We start from the raw sequence: 17,344 nt of genomic DNA on the forward strand, positions 1-17,344 counted from the left end.
CAAAGGTAAATTTTTACCCTGCAATGTGAATTTCGGGTCATAGCAGGTCTTTGCAACCACCGTTAGTTCTACTGTTTTTGCAAACAGGCTGTTGGACATTCTGACTTTGATTGTGTACGTTCCCCGTTGACGATACACGTGCTGCACGTTGCATACAGATCCGAGGTCAAAACAACTGAGTTCAGAAGTGGTGATGTTGGATTTACAGCTCATCATTTCTGGAGAGCCATCTCCAAAATCAAGCTCAATGCATTCACTATGCTGTCCATGCGTTATGCTGATGATTGTGCTTTCATTTACCTGAAATAGAAATTATAACCGTGATGTAGTGTTATTTGTAATATGTTATTACTTGGATTCCCTGTAGTGCCCAGATCTCTACACACGAGGCATATTGTTAGCATGATCGTTGTCATCGTTGTAATTCCTTAGGTTATGAAAATCTCTTTCATATAAACAATACTACTACAATTTACCTGATGTGAAATACGAATTATCAATATTCATGAATAACTTTGCTGAGAATGAGAAAAAATACTGAATCTTACTTAGTACTTAAAACGTTTTATTTTGGCTAGTAGAAATTTTTTTGTGTTTCTTTCAGAAGCCTTTCAAATTCTGTTCTATATGTAGAGACCAAATTTGCATCATACATGACCGTACATGATATCACAGAGTTCTTTTGAATATCTCGCTAATATATTTTTTATGTGATATCGTATCTTTAACTAGAAATGGAAGTGTTTAAAGACTTTTTACAAGACCAAATAAGAACAATAACACGAAAAGCTGCATATGTAAAATATCGTTAGTTTGAATATAAAATTAAATGAATCATTTTTCGAAGAATTTTATCGACTTGACATGATTTCAGTCATTCGTGAGAAAGCACTGTTTTTTGTTTGCTTTTGCTGCCTTTCCAAACAACAAATTATTTCATTAACTACTAAAAAACCTTCAGTTTGACAAACTTTCATTCTGGAAATGGTTTACTGCTCAATTGTTCTACCATTAAAATAATAGATGATAAAGTCTAATGGACTCCATTTTACCTCTTATAATTCTTAAAAGTATCTCCAAGAAGAACTTGGATAACCTTCCATTAAAGTACTTACCACACAGTTTGGCGTCGGGCTCGTGGTGACATTAAAACTGCTTATGGGTGCAATTACTGTAAGATTTCTTTCAAGCATTAAACTGTTGCATCCAGCAACCACTAGTCTAAATTGATAGATTCCGACAGAAGGAAAGGAAAAACTCCAAAAAGATGCATTTGTTTGTAACTTCATTTCGTTGATTTGCCATTGGTAAAGATAACCATTTGCCAGTGGGGTTACTAGCGCTGTAAAATTTACTTCCTCTGAGAGTGGCAACATCAAACATGGCCGCACTGACAACCCCTGTGGGGAAGACAAGGTAAAATTCATAGCAACATCCAAGGTAGTTACTGGCAACGCGATCCGTAGTTTGAATGTTTCACTTTCCTGGAAATTCAAACTATTCGAAGAACGAATAGTTAGGTATTTAGTCCCTGCTAAGCCATACAAATCAGGACCAATATAGTGGATTTTGTTAGCGATATAATTCAGTTGGTGCAGTACAGTATTATTGTTTATAATAATTGTATCGTAGATTGGTGAACCTTTTGTCACATTTCGCAAAATTGGAATAATTGTACCATAACATGCGAAATTCGTTACGTTCACTTTAAGGCCTTCGATGGGAACTGGCAAGATATTCAAAGTCACATTTCCATGGGCCTCGTTAAGTATATTTTGACAGACAATGCTAATCAATAGCATTGGTAAAGCAGAATCTGCAGCAAATGGTAAGCGATAAGATTTTCTTGTATCAGATGATGACACCTCGCTTGCAAGGAGCTCTTCATATGAATACGAACTTGTTATTCCGGTTGAATTTGATGTTATATTGCAAATCATTCTCTCACCAGTTTCAAAGTACAAATAGATATGAAATATTTCGCTTGATTTAACAGTCCATTTGCTAACATCGACAGAAAAATTTCTGATTATTTCTGGAATTTTTTGAACTTCAAGTGTTGTTGTGTATCTGACATCGGGAAGCTTTAAACGATTCCAGCATTTAGCCTCTATGTAGATAGCAGAATCACCAGGAGAGGTGAATGTATGTGTGATTGCAAACTGCTTATTGGTAACCGTGATACTGTTTGAAATAACATTGATAGAGGAATTGGTGCCAAAATAACTAGATGATTCGTTGATAGATATAAAACACTGAACGCTGGTTCCATTTTTCATTGCAAACAAAAAATCAACCGATTGATTCTTGAGCAAGTATGGAACTTGGACAATCAGCTGCTGTTTGAATGTCTGATTCACCTAAAAAGTGCACAAGGAGTAAATTAAATTTCTTTCAATAGAAAATATTTCTCTAAGTGTGGCATCTCAATACAATTACAAATATTAGACCATGTGGTACTTAAAGAAATTTTGTCTTGAAAAGTTAACCATAGTAGGAAAACAAAATATGTTTTTGCAGAACAGACGATGGAAGGAAATAGATATGTCTTATTGCCAAGAAAGAAATTACTGCTGTCATTATGCCATATTACAGCCATTGTTTAGAAGCAAAAAGTAAGGATAAAACATGATGAAAAATATTGCAGGTATTAATTTTAACACTTTCTTGCTAAGATTCTTAGGTATTTCAGTAAAAATACGATCGACAGACAAAAAACCTGTCAATCAACAGTGGGCCAATCATTATGCGTGATACCACTAGAAAGCTAATGATTGGCCAAAAGTTGATGTCGATCTCCTTTAAATATCGTGGAACATGGGTGACAAAGACAATTCAAAGCAAACCTGCATGGTGAGATCTATGATTTCCTCGTCAACGTAGAAAGCTGTTTTCTGACTCCATGATCCACACTCATCAGTGTAGTTGAAATCGAAACTTTCTGTAAAAGGTGCTACTAGGCTTTGAGCAGTGTAATTTATCGTTGTTGACATCCAGCCAGTGCCGTTCATTGTCCCATTTTGAGACAGCAAACCACCAAAGTATGAATGGAAATTTGTGGTCCAAAGCGCAAAATGACTTATACTGAAGCTGTATACTGATGTTGGGCCTAAAGCAAGAATTTTCTTATTCAAATTGTACATTAAATACTTTTAGACAAATATCTGTTAACAAAGACCAAAAATTATATACACATACAGTCACAGATATCTACAAATTTGCCTCACAATGAGCCCATTACAAGTCTTGAATATGTTTTTGTGATTCAGGACTTACAAAATCGAATGAAATTTTATTCATATCAAGCCCTCCTTGGTGCATAAAACCTTTAGGATATCTGTACAAGGTCTATAGCATAGAACGTTCTCCCCAAACAAAGTGAATGTTCATCTTTGAAGCAAAGTGAAGAAAATATCTTTTATGAGCTGGAAATTAGATAGAAAACCAATTCTAAGGCTTGCAGCATCGTGCAATCGAATATCAGCATAAGACAAACTTGCCTGTATATTTGAGTCCAACCCCACCCTGGTGGACAGGTGGTGTATAAGAAGCTCCCATGTTTGTCAGCGGGCACGATATCACGTGCTTGTAAACACTTCCCTGAAAGACGGCGTTCGATGCAGTTCCTTTCACATGGTATAGGCCAGGTGTAAGCGACTTCTGGCAGTTGTTATAGGTGCAATTAGTTGAATTACCAAAATCAAAAAAGACGCTGTAACAAAGAGATCGTTAGATTAAAATTTATGCATATAAAATTAGATTGAGCATAGCTAACATAAGTCATAAAACTTGAATTTATCTTTTATAAATAAGTGCAAGGCCCTAGATTGTCAAGTGCCGAGGATAAAATCCCTATAATTTCGTTGCCAAAGCTAACTCACGTTTGCTAGCGGATTACTGTTATTCTGGCCTGGTTCAAAGTAATGAACCAAGACCAAATAATAGTGATTTGATAGGAAAGGAACCTATGCTTATGTGGCCAGATCCCTGCCAACTCGCAACACATTCAACTGATTTAGAATTTATTGTTATGTGTTTTTAGGTTATATGGGTTACAAATTGAAAAGTTCTGAAAACAAATGTTTGTGACAAAATCAATTCAGAACTTTATACATTGATTCACAAGGGATAGAGCCCTAAAATTCAAAGTAGCTTTTCTTAAATTGAAATTATCAGAATCTTTGAAATACCTTGTGACTTGATGCGATGGTGAATTTGTGAACAAATTAAACTTCACATCCTTAAATGTGGTTCTCTTGTAGGGAGACAAAGAGTAGCCATCAACAAGCATGCCAAGGCCGAGGACTGGGCCTAGCACAATGACGTCTTCGTGATCAACTGAAATCCAACCACTGCTGTGCTTTAAACCAAGGACTATGCTGGCAACTCCATATGAACTAAATGTATACTGTGTTGTGTTTGAAATGTTCAAAATTACGGATGTTTTGTTCGGCTCTGTTATTTTTAGGTAATACCTGGAATTACAAAGAAAAATGTAGCTATTTTCTGTTGCAGATACCAAGGTTGCATTGAAATTTCGAATTTCGAATTAAAGAATAAGTAAATACTTAAAGAGTTGAAGAAATTTATGTAAGCTATAACTGTGAGAACTGCCGGCCGATACGACTTCATAAAAACAACTAAATCCAGAAGATCTTTACAGGGGCGGGAGGGTGAAAACTGGGAATTGGAAGTTATGCAGCTGGGACAAGCTGCGTTGTAAAAATCATTCTGAGACTGGGATGGGCATTGAATTGAGTATTAAACTGCGAAGGTTGTTTGAGCAACACCAAATGGGAATTATGTTTTGCCCTATTTATCTAGGCTCTATTTATTCCTAGTCCTGAGCTTGATTTGATGGAAACATGGGCAGTTAAAATGTCGACTTAGTCCAAGATATTTGGTCGTCCGAACTGAAAAACTATCACACAGCTCCTTTTATCAAGGAAGTGATTACTTTCATAAATCAATCAAACGTAAAAATTTATCAGTTCTGTAACTTTCTCGCTAAGGAACAAAATTTTTACCTCTAACTGTTCAGAAAATTATAAATGATATAGATTTGAAGTAGTTTAGCAAAAAGTTATGATTATTGAAGTAAACGATTGGCATAATTTCACTGTATCAAAGAAACAATGGATAGCTTTCAAAGAAGTAATTCATGGTTTTCAAAAGATAGATATGGCTGAACATAAATCTTTTACAACCTAATAAGTTAATGTTTGAACAGATCAACTTACTGAGTTTCTGTTACGTTGGCATCCTGCGAGATCTCGATTCTGATTTCTGAGGAGACATTCACAACAAAAGAAATGGGTACAATTAATCTACCTGCAAAATAAACATTTGATTACAATTAAGCCAGGGGCAATGCACAGCTTTGAAAGTTTACCATTTCTATTTTAGGTAATTTCTTTGATGATTTAATGCCAAAGTGAAGTACATAAAGGACATGCCACAAAAGTTCATTAGCATCGAATCAAGAACAATTATAACTTTTTTTCCAACTCGTCTATTTTAGCAGAATTTCTAAACTTTCTCTATGATAAACTCATATTTGAATTACAATTGGCAACCTATGACACAGACTTCTTTGCAAGCATCTTGTGTTGCCAATATGTTAATCTGCTCAAACTCTGATACAAACTAATTCTTGTTATATATTAAAAAAACATTATTGTAAACTTATTTGTATAACTACATCCTGTACATGCAATTGCATCAAACATTCAGTGGTGTAAGAAAATTTGACCATGCCATGCTAAACGGTAGCTTTCGATGGAAACTATGAAAGTTTTGAATTAAATTTCTTTAATTATATCTCTTTGATGTTGCCAGTTTTCTCAAATACTTTATTATAAAAGTAAATTCTGCGTAAACTTTTGTCACGCCTATAGTCAGCCTTTCAAAAGTAACACTTTCACTGATTTTTTCATTCAAGTTGAAAACATACCTTATTATTACCCACCGATCCGGAAAAGATCGAGAAAGGGCTGATTCTTATGGAAAAGTGCCTGATGCTTTTTGTAGAATTTATCAACTTTAGGACGTTTCTTTGTGTCTCAAAATAAGTAATATTTGGAGAAGCATCGGCGAACTCGGATTTGAGTTCTTCGAAACTTCTTGTAGCACCAAGATCACTGTTCTTCGTGCTACCACAGGTTGATTTATATATTTATATTTTCATCTATTTATATGGAGATAGCTCTTGATTGGCTGTGAATAGAGAAAGCCAACCAGAAGTCATGTCCAATTAGAATGAATTAAGCGCAGTGAGCCTCGATGCGAAGAAGAGGCGAGAGAGAACACGAATAATACTACCTAGATAGCAGCCATATAATTCAACTCGAAAGACTTTATCAATATGGAAATCCGTTGGGTAGATCCTCAGCTCTTCCGAGATGAATGGGTTCGCCAATCCAATGATCGTTACATTGCTGAAGGAGCCACTGAATGTCTAGAAACAGAAGTAATTTTTAAAGATTCCTATGAAACCAATTACTGAATGGTTTTGTTCTTGTTACGTGATTCAAATACCTGTTTTACTCGTTTAATCGATAAAAGTAATCAAAATAGAGACTTTAACAATATAGACAGAGCTAATGATGTATGGTATCAAATAAGAGAAAACAAGAGATTCTGATTCCTAGCTGATTTGCAAAGTTTTTTATCAATATACCGAAAACTTTAATTTCTATTTAGCTTGAAACTTATTTCAGGACAACTAGAAAAAAGTCTTAGCTGTCAAAAGATATGAAATACACTAAAAGCATTCAGAGTCTCCCGGAGGTATGGGAAACCATTTGAAATACGCATCCATTATGGCTTGGTTCCAAAAGCTATATATACTAAAACAGACATTAATCACGTGCTCTTCAAGGAAAGCTAATCCACTTATCGACCTACCTTTTTGGTGCCTCCTTCCTCGTAGTATGTCTCCAATACTGTTGGTGGTTGTGTGATGTCTACCTTCTCAATAATTGTCTTGTACCATACCTCAAATGTTTTGAGGTAATACCGAATGCCATTTGGACTGCCTTGTAGCGCTATGGCAGAAACGCGTGCGGCCTTTGATAATTTCACTACTAAATACTCGCTTGCAGAGTATTCAAGTATTTGTGATCCAACAAGAGCTGGATGTTGCAAACGAGCATAATTTGCATTAGGCTTTCCACCAGAGTCAGATAATGAATGCAGCTCGCCGCATCTGCTGTAGTAACCAACTCTGAGAGGGTTGCTTGCACAGTCTGCAAAATATGTAGGGTTATGATATCAAGTTCCCACATTCTGCTATCATTAAATTCATGTATTGCACCCGTATATAGAGGTGATCAGTTGTAGTTTACTTTGGCTGCAGCTTTACTGATAAATTTTTACATTGGCCAAGTGATGCTCTTCATCTTTTTGAAAAAAACTTCGCAAGCAAAAAGTATATCAATGCCAAATACCATATCGATACCGATCAGGGACACAAATGCCGGGTAGAGTGGAAGGGTATCGAAAACATTTGAATTACAGTTAAATCTGTGAAATTCAAACGGCTTGGATATGCAAAAATGTTAGAATGACAAATGTTTGAATTACTGAGTTCGAATTACAGAAAATTATTTTCAAGGGACCTGAGAGTTTTTTCAATTCAGTATTACATAATGCTGCTACCGATTGTTATCACTTGTAACATAATGTAACAGTAGCATAAGGCTCAGTAACGAAGGCTCAGTAAAACTTTAGTACAACGTTAATATTGGTTTACTGTCAGTCATGAACCTCGTACCCTTCATCCTCCCAAAACACCTGTCAATATACGCCCTTGATACCGTAACAATGAATGCCAGAAAAATCAAAGAGCACATATTGGTATCAAAACATCGAGAAATGGTCAACTGATCCTTTCAACTAAGCTTAAAAGAGAAAGACTAACGCAAAGCCAGTATAGATAGAATAAGGTATAAATGACTCACTTGCTACTAAAGAATATATTTCTTCCTCACAATTCAAGCTTTGTACCTAAAAGTAATAATAGTAGGTAAATCAGTGAAATTATGGTTCGAAACGTAGAAGGGGCTGCCATTTTCTTAGAATAAAGATTTGCTCTCTCTTTTGAAGAAAGAAGTAAATGATACGTAGGACTGGCAATTAAGGCTCGATCACTGAGCACTGTTGATTGATTGTTCATTACTGGAAATTGATTGTAGTAAGCCATATGCATTTATGAGTATTTCCTCACGTTATTTTGTAGTTCAGTATACATCCCACGGGAATCGTAGATTCTTGTGCGAAAAACCAAAGTAGAATTATCGGCAAAGTCACGAGGTATAAGAAGCTTGCAAGATGGTGAACTGCACAGCACTGTAGCTGAGATGCTGTTTACTAGAGCCACTTCGTAGGAGAGAGGTAGATCAGCGTCAATCCAATTGGTACAGATAAAAGTTAGTTCTTGGAATTTAGGTACAAAAGAGCTGGGGCTGACGGAACAGGTACCTTTGAAAGAGACAAATACCATTTTAAAGCTGGATTCACTTGATCATCTTAACAATAACAAATGTCCTGATAGCACTTTGCTTTTAGTAATTTCAGAAATCTAAATTGCTTTTTTGGCGGTACAAAATTTGAAATTGGCTTTGAAAAAACAAGCATTTCTTATTTCAAAGTCAATTTTAAATTGCATATTTTTTACATTATATGTGTTTCATACGCTCTCATTATTAAGTGCGCAAAAAGAGATGAAAGGTAAAGAATTTCTATGAAGCAAGAAAACTTACATTAAGTTGTTCTTGCAAAAAGAATGATCAACCCAGTACCCCCGCCCCATATCCCAGCCCTATACCCCTACTCCATAACCAAGCCTATCTTTAGTTTCATTTAACGGTTACTGGGTAGCCATGCTATTTGGCCCTCCGGGGTATTGCATCTGAATATCGAATTGTTGTGAAGTAATTAGAAGAGTATGAAATATATATATGGCGAAAATATCTAGGCAAAACACACTATCAGAAACTGGTGTTTATTATTTAATAGCACACGCATCAAAAAGAGGGTGAGATCTAGTAGCAAATTACACAAGGCCTTATTTTTTTTAAGTGGCATAGAGAAGTAAGTAGGCTAGTAATAAATACAATACCATATAACTTGTATGTTATTTCAACAAGAAAAGGTGCTAGTGAAACAGTACGTCAATTGTGGATAATCAGTACAGTTTCTAACGAGACCAAAAGACAAAGAAAACCAAAAATCACAATGTGAAAAAACTTCAAACTACTACCATACTTAAAACTCACCATTTCCTGGAGCCTCGTTTGTAACAAATCTATACTCCTGTTCGTAATAGGCACCCCCCTGACCAGTTCCTTTCAGAACAAGCGTGTAACTTGTACCAGGCAGCAAGGCAGCTGGTTTCATCCGGAGGTCTTTATCAGTCTCCAATGAATGAAGCTTTGAGTCTAGTTGCAGAGTTACATTGCTTGTTTCGTTATGCATTACTAGTATCCAATTCCACTGAGGCTTTTGCAGACATGCATCGCCGTAACAGTCAACCGATAGCGATAATCTCAACCAAGGATTCATTTTTGTTCCACAGTTCTCTGAGCATCTACAAGAAATAGATTTGACAGCACAGTGTTACCCTCGATGACCAACTCTTTTACTGAGGCTCTGGCACCCAGGGTAGGGTACCAGAAACAAGGGATAAATTATTATAGACCACTGCATATAAAAAAACATTTGTGTGACTAGTTTCGAACTATATTTTATAGACTAAATGACGGCGACTTTGGTACCAGAGCCCCTGCCCGGTAGCACAAAGTCAATGGACAAAAACTTTGCAGCCGCGTACAGTACCAATGAAAAGCACAAATACTCCAATTTTGCAAAGACTTGTTCTCACACTTTTTTGCATTGTTTTGAAGAGCAAATCTAAGCTAGATTTATCTAAATGTGTAAAGCAAGAACCGAATATATATTGAAAAAGCAAAGCTTAGGTGCACAGGTTAAAGTAGGGTCAATTATTCAAGGGAGCTAGTGTTAAGATGAACAGTTAAAATTATTGATTACCATTCAGTTGTATGGTTATTGAAGAAATTATTGACAGAGCAGCACATGCTGTAGTATGTAGAACAGGACGGTTTAAATCATTTTTCCTCGAGCATCACGTGACAGTATGCAATATCCTACAGTCTTATGTTTACTTTCTTTAACTTTCTCTTTATCACTATCAAACCATTATACCCATCAATGGTTGTACTTGTTTCATATTTTGTCATTAGCTCCTTTGCCTACTGAAGACTTCCAACTAAAATTATTTGCCTACCAGCGAAATCTTATAGGCAAAATAATTTTTCTTCAATAGGCTTAAAGTTTTTCTTTAAACCATACAGTTATACAACTTTAGCTTAATAAAGATAACATCTCTGTAAAATTTATATCAGCCGGAAGCTTGATGGAAAGAAGGGAATATCAACTTACCTGATCTCAAAATAAGGCGTTTCTTTTGTGAGAACAAGAAAGGAAGTTGATTGGCTGCTTTTACGAGCTCCAAGAGATGTTGTGTTTTCGATTACCATAGTGATTTCAATCCTGTTTGAGAGAGCAATTTCTATTAATACTTTTAGCAGCAGTTTCTTTTAATTGAACCGAAAAAATTCCATTAATAATTTTGATAATATAAAGAATTGCTAAAAGAAACGTACAAATATGAACACATCTGACAGCTAAGATGCATAGAAAGGAAGTACATGGGCATTTTTTCAAAAAACACGCTTTTGGTTTCAGGACGTTGGGTATTAAGAAAAGGACGGTTCTAAGTTGCTACTCTGAGATTAACACTTAGTACATTAACCAGGCAATTATACAGATAGAATAAAGGCGAAAGAAATTAGGAGGCTTCAAATGATGCAGAAAAATCTTTCTATGAATTTGTAAATCATGTTTATGTAATATTAATGCTGTTAAAAGTTAGTTAATACTGTATGGACCATAATTTCGAGAAAAGATAAATAAAGGAGCTAAAACCGAAAATTATAGTTTAATTTACTTATATCAAAGTTTATCATGAATCATGCAGAATATTTTCCGAGGTTTTTCAGGGATGTAATTTGCAAGAGAGTGTATTTAGATTAAGACTTACGTGTGGTTTTCCTGCACAAGCTTAGAATTGAATTCCAGAATATCAGCTGATTTTGTGATGTTGATCACACCAAAAGGCTGACCAAAACAGCCACTGACAGGCTACAATTTTAAGATTTTGCGAGATTTTAATGATTTTAATTTGATTCAAGAAAAATGATTAAAACGCAAGAAATAACTAAACAACTGAAACAAAATGTAAGACTGGAATGTAACAACATAGATTCAGCTACTCAATTTGCAAGTTGATATTATTAAGAAAGTAAACAAACAACACAGATTTAACTGCAACAGTATACAGTAAACGGTCTATTTTCAAGAAGGTGACCTTTTTACAATCTACACATTCATTGTAAGTCCCCATTCTAAAGGATGTCTTAATCACGTTAGATGAAATCGAGGGGCAGTTCACTCTTGCAAACAACATAGATTTCCACGAAAACAAAAAGATTTCCAGGGATTTTCTAGCAAAACAATAGGATTCCTCCTACAGGTGTACAAGATTGATCTGCCCCTCATGTAAACTGACATATTGTCTATGTCACCTACTTGTGCAAGACTTGTGTCAGTATGATCCAGAAAAGGAAAAGAAGAAATCGCAGAGAGATCTCTTGGCTCAAGGTTGGTATCTCTGCAGTACCAAGTAAACAGGAGACTGTCGGAATATTTGTCCGGGTCGTAAGATTGGCTTCCATTTAAAATTACCTGGAAGACAATCAAAACATCATTAGAATTAACACATTAAACGATTTACTTTACACCTCAAATTACTTTGGTTACTAACTTGGGCAGTAGCATGAGGTGTTGCTGTCCTTTTGAGAAAGTTTAGAGACAAATATGCAATGTTCAAGCTATCAATTCACAACATGAATGTAAATTTCATGATCAAAGGTTTATTTGTAGAAAGAGAAACATTCAAGAATTATAGTTAAAATAAGTAAAATGCAATGTTGGTCACAATAGTTAGATGACGATATACTAGTCACAATGCTACTAATTGCTTCCAGATATTTGTCGTAAGAATGTAAAAACGATATGCATTCATGAATGTAGGACTTTAGCGAAGTTGTTGACGTGTTTAAGGGTTTGAAGTATTAAGAACCTTGTAGAATAAACACGTACCATCGTATTAAATCCATACACTCTGTATTCTGTTCTGTCTAAAACAGGCACCAGATCAGTGTGAGTAACATTGACCAAGAAGGCTTTTGTTGTTTTGAAATCGTTGACCAGAGAGTGGCCATTCAGTCCTACGTCCACAGTTACTGTGAATGTGCCATATGGAAGAAAACAGCATGGAACCAATAGACTGTGCAGGCTGTTACCGAAAGTGAAGAGGGAGTTTGACATGAGAAACGATGGGTCGTTCCACATCAACCCTGGATTTGAGCCAACAGCAGCTGAATAGACCTTCCAGCTTTGGTAGTAACTACTGGTGAACTCGCAATCCACTGCTACAGAAGTTATATTATAGAAAAATGGTGACGATCGACGCAGGTTTGTAGCGGAAATAGACTCTGTAAGATTATTAACAAAGTCTGAAATGTCACTTCCACTGCCTAAGAGAAAAGAAACTAATTTATATAAAGTTTTTATTGATATAAAAAAGCTGAAGCAGATAAACATTTCCCCTTTTTATGATATTATTTAATTTTTTTCCGGTAATTTTATGCCTTGAAAAAGGCAGATGCATTATCAATAAGATAATTTGTTGCAAGGTAATTTTCTTTTCTCATATCTTTGCTAAGGCAATTCAATTTGGTAAAGGTTATTGCTTTTCCATTTCTTGGATGTTTTACTTCTTCAAGCAGTCGACTGGCTGTAAGTAACTTAACACGACCCAACAAACATGAATATGTTAGAATATTTTTGACCAAAAAAAGCTTTAAAGATGAATAAAAGAAATTTTCTTCGCATAGAGATGAATAAAATGATAAAAAGTTTGACAGCGAACCTTCAAGGGTCACTTTTGGATTGTAACATGTCTTTGCTGTCACTGATATAGTTTTAGTGCTTGCGAATAATTCATTCGAAGCTGTCACCGTGATCGTGTAAACGCCTTTTGTTTTGTAGACATGGCTCACAGAACAGAAGGTCCCGGATGTAAAGCAACTCAACGGGTGTGGTGCTGTGTTGTTTTTGCAGTTTTTTATGATAGATGTTCCATCTCCAAAGTCAAGTTTTAAGCATTCAGCATCGGCAGCAAATCCTATTCGAACAGTGGTAGTTTTATTAACAACAACTTCCGGGTTTGGTATTGTAGCAAGGGTGAAGTCAGATATTGGCGATAAGATTGTTAAGTTGCGATTGAATTCCAAATTTGTGCAGCCATCGACGATAAGCTTGAATTGCACAGTACCCTTTGAAGGAAAGGTGCGAGAGTGTGTTGGTACCTGTGTTGTGACTTGAAGCGCTCCAAAATGCCAGTTATAAATGTAGCCTTCAGCTTGGGGCGTAACAATAGCTTTAAAAATAATTAACTCGTTTGTAGGCAGTACCAGATAAGGCCTATTCGGCAGACCTTGCGAGGATGAAAGTGTAAAGTTTGCCTCTATTTCCACATTCGTAGGTGTCTTTGCAATTCTTATTACTTTTGAGTCTACTTGACTTGCTGTGACTCCATTCCAGACACGCACTGCCACATTTTTCCAGCCCGGACTTTTGTATATTGAATCTCCAACACTGAATGTATTGTCCTTTTCAGATAAAGATTCGTAAGTATCACTTGAAATTGAATCAATAAGCAATTCCTTTTTAACCGGTCTTCCCTGAGCCAACAGGCTTTGTACCACCATATTGGTTCCAAAACAGACAAACGATGACGTCACAATGCTTGTCCCACTTACGATTATCAATGCCTGAAAGGAGATTTGGGCAGTGAACTTCTTAATGGCTGTATAACAAGAGACTTGGATGACATGTGACGTAGAGTAAGAGCTGGTAGAAAGATCGACGCGATACGCTTTTTCTGTGCTGCTGTACACAATTTGACGTGATGTGAGGTCACTATAGGCGAAGTTCATTAGTACCCCTGCAGTTGTAGAGTTGACGCTACAATTCATTCCAGTACCTAAAAAACAATGATCAAAAATAAACATTACATGAATTGATGCCAAATGGTATTCGTTCTTGAACCTTTTTGCCCCAAACTTCCTGTCCCTCTTATGAACAGACTCAACAACTCATGAAAAGAACGCAATTACAGTGCATATAACTTACTTGAAAATCAATTACAAACATCCCAGGGAGTAAGTCCTTATAATCTGAATTGACTAATATAAAGTTTATAAATGGACATAAGTGTGCTAGGAGGCATTGCTGTCTTAATACAGATATGAAGGGATTCAAACATGAAGAGACAAGCAAGCATTAATTTAAAGGAATATTTCAAGATGACTTAAGTTCAAAAATTGGATTTTTCTACTAGCACTTTCGATGACACGAGCAACTTTAGAATGCCCAAGTGCATAAGTTATTGGATATCGACCAACAAATTTTCTTAATCGCTTGGGCAATGTTAAGTTTTTTTGCAGTAAACATTAGGCTTGAAACGTGAAACTGAGCTCAGATGTTCCATTACCTGTTGAAAATATGATGTATAAATTGAATCGTTCTCCGGTCGCCACAACTGACTTGCTAAGTGCAAGAGAAAAGTTCGCCATTGGCTCAGGTATCTCTCGAAAGTCAAATGCTGTTGCGGGGAGAATGACGGGGGGAAGGTTCAGACGATTGGTACAAGAAGCTGATATCGATGGAAAGGTATCACCGGGTGATGTAAATGTGTGCGTTCTCAAGAACACTTTGTCTGTAACAAATGAGGACATTGAAAACGATGAAGCACCCAAGTCATGAAGGGTGACTATGCATTGGACAGTCGTTCCATTGGTAAGATCAAGGTAAATATCAACTGGTTTGTCTTTGAAATAATATGAGACTGGACTGATCAGTTCTTGCTTGAATGTTTGGTTCAGCTGAAAAGGAAGATAGTGTAGTCATTTAAACGGATAAAGGTTTTATCATCTCATCATTTTTTAAATTTTACAAATTATCAATTTTATGTTTATTTAACTGATTCGCATTGAGGGAATTCTAAAAAGTATTGCCAGCATTTGCATTTACCCGAGGAGAAAAAAAGATGATATCTGCATCTACCCTGATGACTCCTTCCTTTTTCTGCAATTCCGAAAACGTGCATATTGGTCAAAATGAATGAAAATGATTGCGATTTCAAGGATTTCCCAACTCCCTAGCTTTGCTAAACCACCAATAATCATACTCTAATCACATTCTACAACTAGGCTAAATTTACGTACAAACAAGTCATCTTCGTGGACACAACGCATTCTCTATCTACCCATTGTTTTTCTTGTAATTGCAAAAGTTTAGGGTACGTTTTGTTACATTTACAGAAGCCGAAATCAATCTATCGAACAATTTCATTCTCTAGATTCTTCCATTTAATTACAATTTCGTTCAAATGACTTTGCTAAGCCACAATAGGTACATGAAATAGAGGCTGTTATGAAATTCACACGATAAAGAGGTTTTGTAATGCTCGAAAGCAATGGTAGGTCGTAACCGCAGGGAATTTATATTTTGTGCAGTACCAATAGTAATAATTGTACTCCTAAAGCATTTTCTTGCACTTTAAGCCTTACCTTACTTTAAGCCTTATGACATTATGCTTTTCATGCTGCCTTTTATGATGGAAATTTTCTATTTGCTGGTAAAAACATTTTAACATTTGGCATTTGACATCGGCAATTTAAGATTCAATGGAATTTTGACAGTATAATACCGGTAAATCGAAACTTCAATGGCTCAAACTTCTTCTGCACTCATTGAATCTAATATCATTAGCAAATAAAGGAAAATACCTACCCGCAAGGAAAGTCCTTTGATTTCCTCATCTAGAAACACATTTACTGTATAGCTTCTTGTTTCACAGAAATCTGTATAGTTAAAAACAACGTTGAGCTGCGAAGGAGCGACTGACTCAGAAGGAAGTGAAATCCCTCTGGTTGTCAATCCTGTCGCGTTGACCTTCCCAGTTTGCGTCAGTACTCCATTTATCCTCACTTCATATGTTGTCATCCAAAGTGCATAGAATTGTACAGTAAATGAATGTGAAACGCTTGCACCTATTTGGATAAAACATCCCACATTGAAGGGCAAGTTGACAGAACTACATTATGTTACTGTGTAGGACGATTGCTTACGATATCAATTCAAGAAGCACATTCGCAAATGTTGAATAAAATGCTTAATCCATTCACAAATTGTATGTACTCTGGTTCTTAGGTATCAAGCAATAGATTTGTTAATTTCTAAAGCAACAACCCTACCATGTATCATAACAGTTTGATACGTCAAAATCAACCTTGAAAGTCGACATACTGCAAGACAATTTTTAACTACATGTTTCAGCCACATGCTAGACAACCCTTTGTAGAAAATTGGGCTTCCGCCTCCCCCAACCAATATTGTCAAAATCCATAGAATATGTTTTTTCTGTAATGCAATTTTTAAACAAAACACTACATAAGTATCACGGTTTTTATGCCAGTAATGAATAATGTCACGTATGCTGGAAGGCACCGTCAATTAAGTGCATGTCCCACAAATCCTAGGCTTCATCACTGACTACCAAGCCCCAAAGGACCTCCATAAAACAACTTACCTTTATAACTTATTGGAATTCCTCCACCGTATATTGTAGGGATATATGTAACAGACACTGCAGAGCTAGGACATGCAATAACGTGTGCTTCCAAACTTGCTTGATAAAAATTATTTGTCGCCGTGCCCTTCACAAAGTAAACACCACGCGAATATCTTTTTCTGCAGTAGTTGTAGGCGCAGGTCGTTGAATCACCAAACTGAAAACTCACTCTGTTTTTAAGAAAAACATGAATTAAAATGAAATAGAGCTTTTCAATATTCTTACAAATTAGTAGAAAAAGTTTCACCAAGTCTTTGTATGAAAATTATTTGAAAGTTACCTTTTTTATTCTACACTCTACATTCGTTGATCTTTCCCATTAAATATCCACTATTAAATTTCCCATTTCATGACGTCATCGCTTTAGAACTCGATCACACTTAGGCTTAAAAAAGTGTGAGCTTTTCGTAGCGGAGATTAATCATTAATGGATCATATAATCAGATATAGAGCCTAATTCTTACTTATAGTTAACTTGCGATAGCGTTCTGTTTATCCTAA

The 17,344-nt window shown here is 35.9% G+C and overlaps 1 protein-coding gene across 1 annotated transcript in view; it reads right to left on the reverse strand.

Moving 5' to 3' along the window:
* Positions 1 to 17,344, reverse strand: part of LOC135694617 (uncharacterized) — a 45,842-nt gene that overhangs the window by 18,440 nt on the left and 10,058 nt on the right. Inside the window, exons 8-26 of the mRNA XM_065213436.2 lie at positions 16,802 to 17,013; positions 16,003 to 16,262; positions 14,702 to 15,092; positions 13,076 to 14,191; positions 12,244 to 12,680; positions 11,671 to 11,826; positions 11,123 to 11,223; positions 10,462 to 10,572; positions 9,279 to 9,589; positions 8,228 to 8,481; positions 7,962 to 8,007; positions 6,907 to 7,247; positions 6,322 to 6,457; positions 5,241 to 5,331; positions 4,191 to 4,475; positions 3,501 to 3,712; positions 2,847 to 3,109; positions 1,116 to 2,360; positions 18 to 300 (exon numbers count right to left, since the gene is read on the reverse strand). Of these exons, the coding sequence (XP_065069508.2) occupies positions 18 to 300; positions 1,116 to 2,360; positions 2,847 to 3,109; positions 3,501 to 3,712; positions 4,191 to 4,475; positions 5,241 to 5,331; positions 6,322 to 6,457; positions 6,907 to 7,247; positions 7,962 to 8,007; positions 8,228 to 8,481; positions 9,279 to 9,589; positions 10,462 to 10,572; positions 11,123 to 11,223; positions 11,671 to 11,826; positions 12,244 to 12,680; positions 13,076 to 14,191; positions 14,702 to 15,092; positions 16,003 to 16,262; positions 16,802 to 17,013 (6,251 nt within the window). The remainder of the gene's footprint in view (positions 1 to 17; positions 301 to 1,115; positions 2,361 to 2,846; positions 3,110 to 3,500; positions 3,713 to 4,190; positions 4,476 to 5,240; positions 5,332 to 6,321; positions 6,458 to 6,906; positions 7,248 to 7,961; positions 8,008 to 8,227; positions 8,482 to 9,278; positions 9,590 to 10,461; positions 10,573 to 11,122; positions 11,224 to 11,670; positions 11,827 to 12,243; positions 12,681 to 13,075; positions 14,192 to 14,701; positions 15,093 to 16,002; positions 16,263 to 16,801; positions 17,014 to 17,344) is intronic.

This window comes from Rhopilema esculentum, chromosome 8 (assembly GCF_057945365.1).
Source record: "Rhopilema esculentum isolate cy_ngs chromosome 8, ASM5794536v1, whole genome shotgun sequence".
Classification (NCBI taxonomy): Eukaryota; Metazoa; Cnidaria; class Scyphozoa; order Rhizostomeae; family Rhizostomatidae; genus Rhopilema; species Rhopilema esculentum.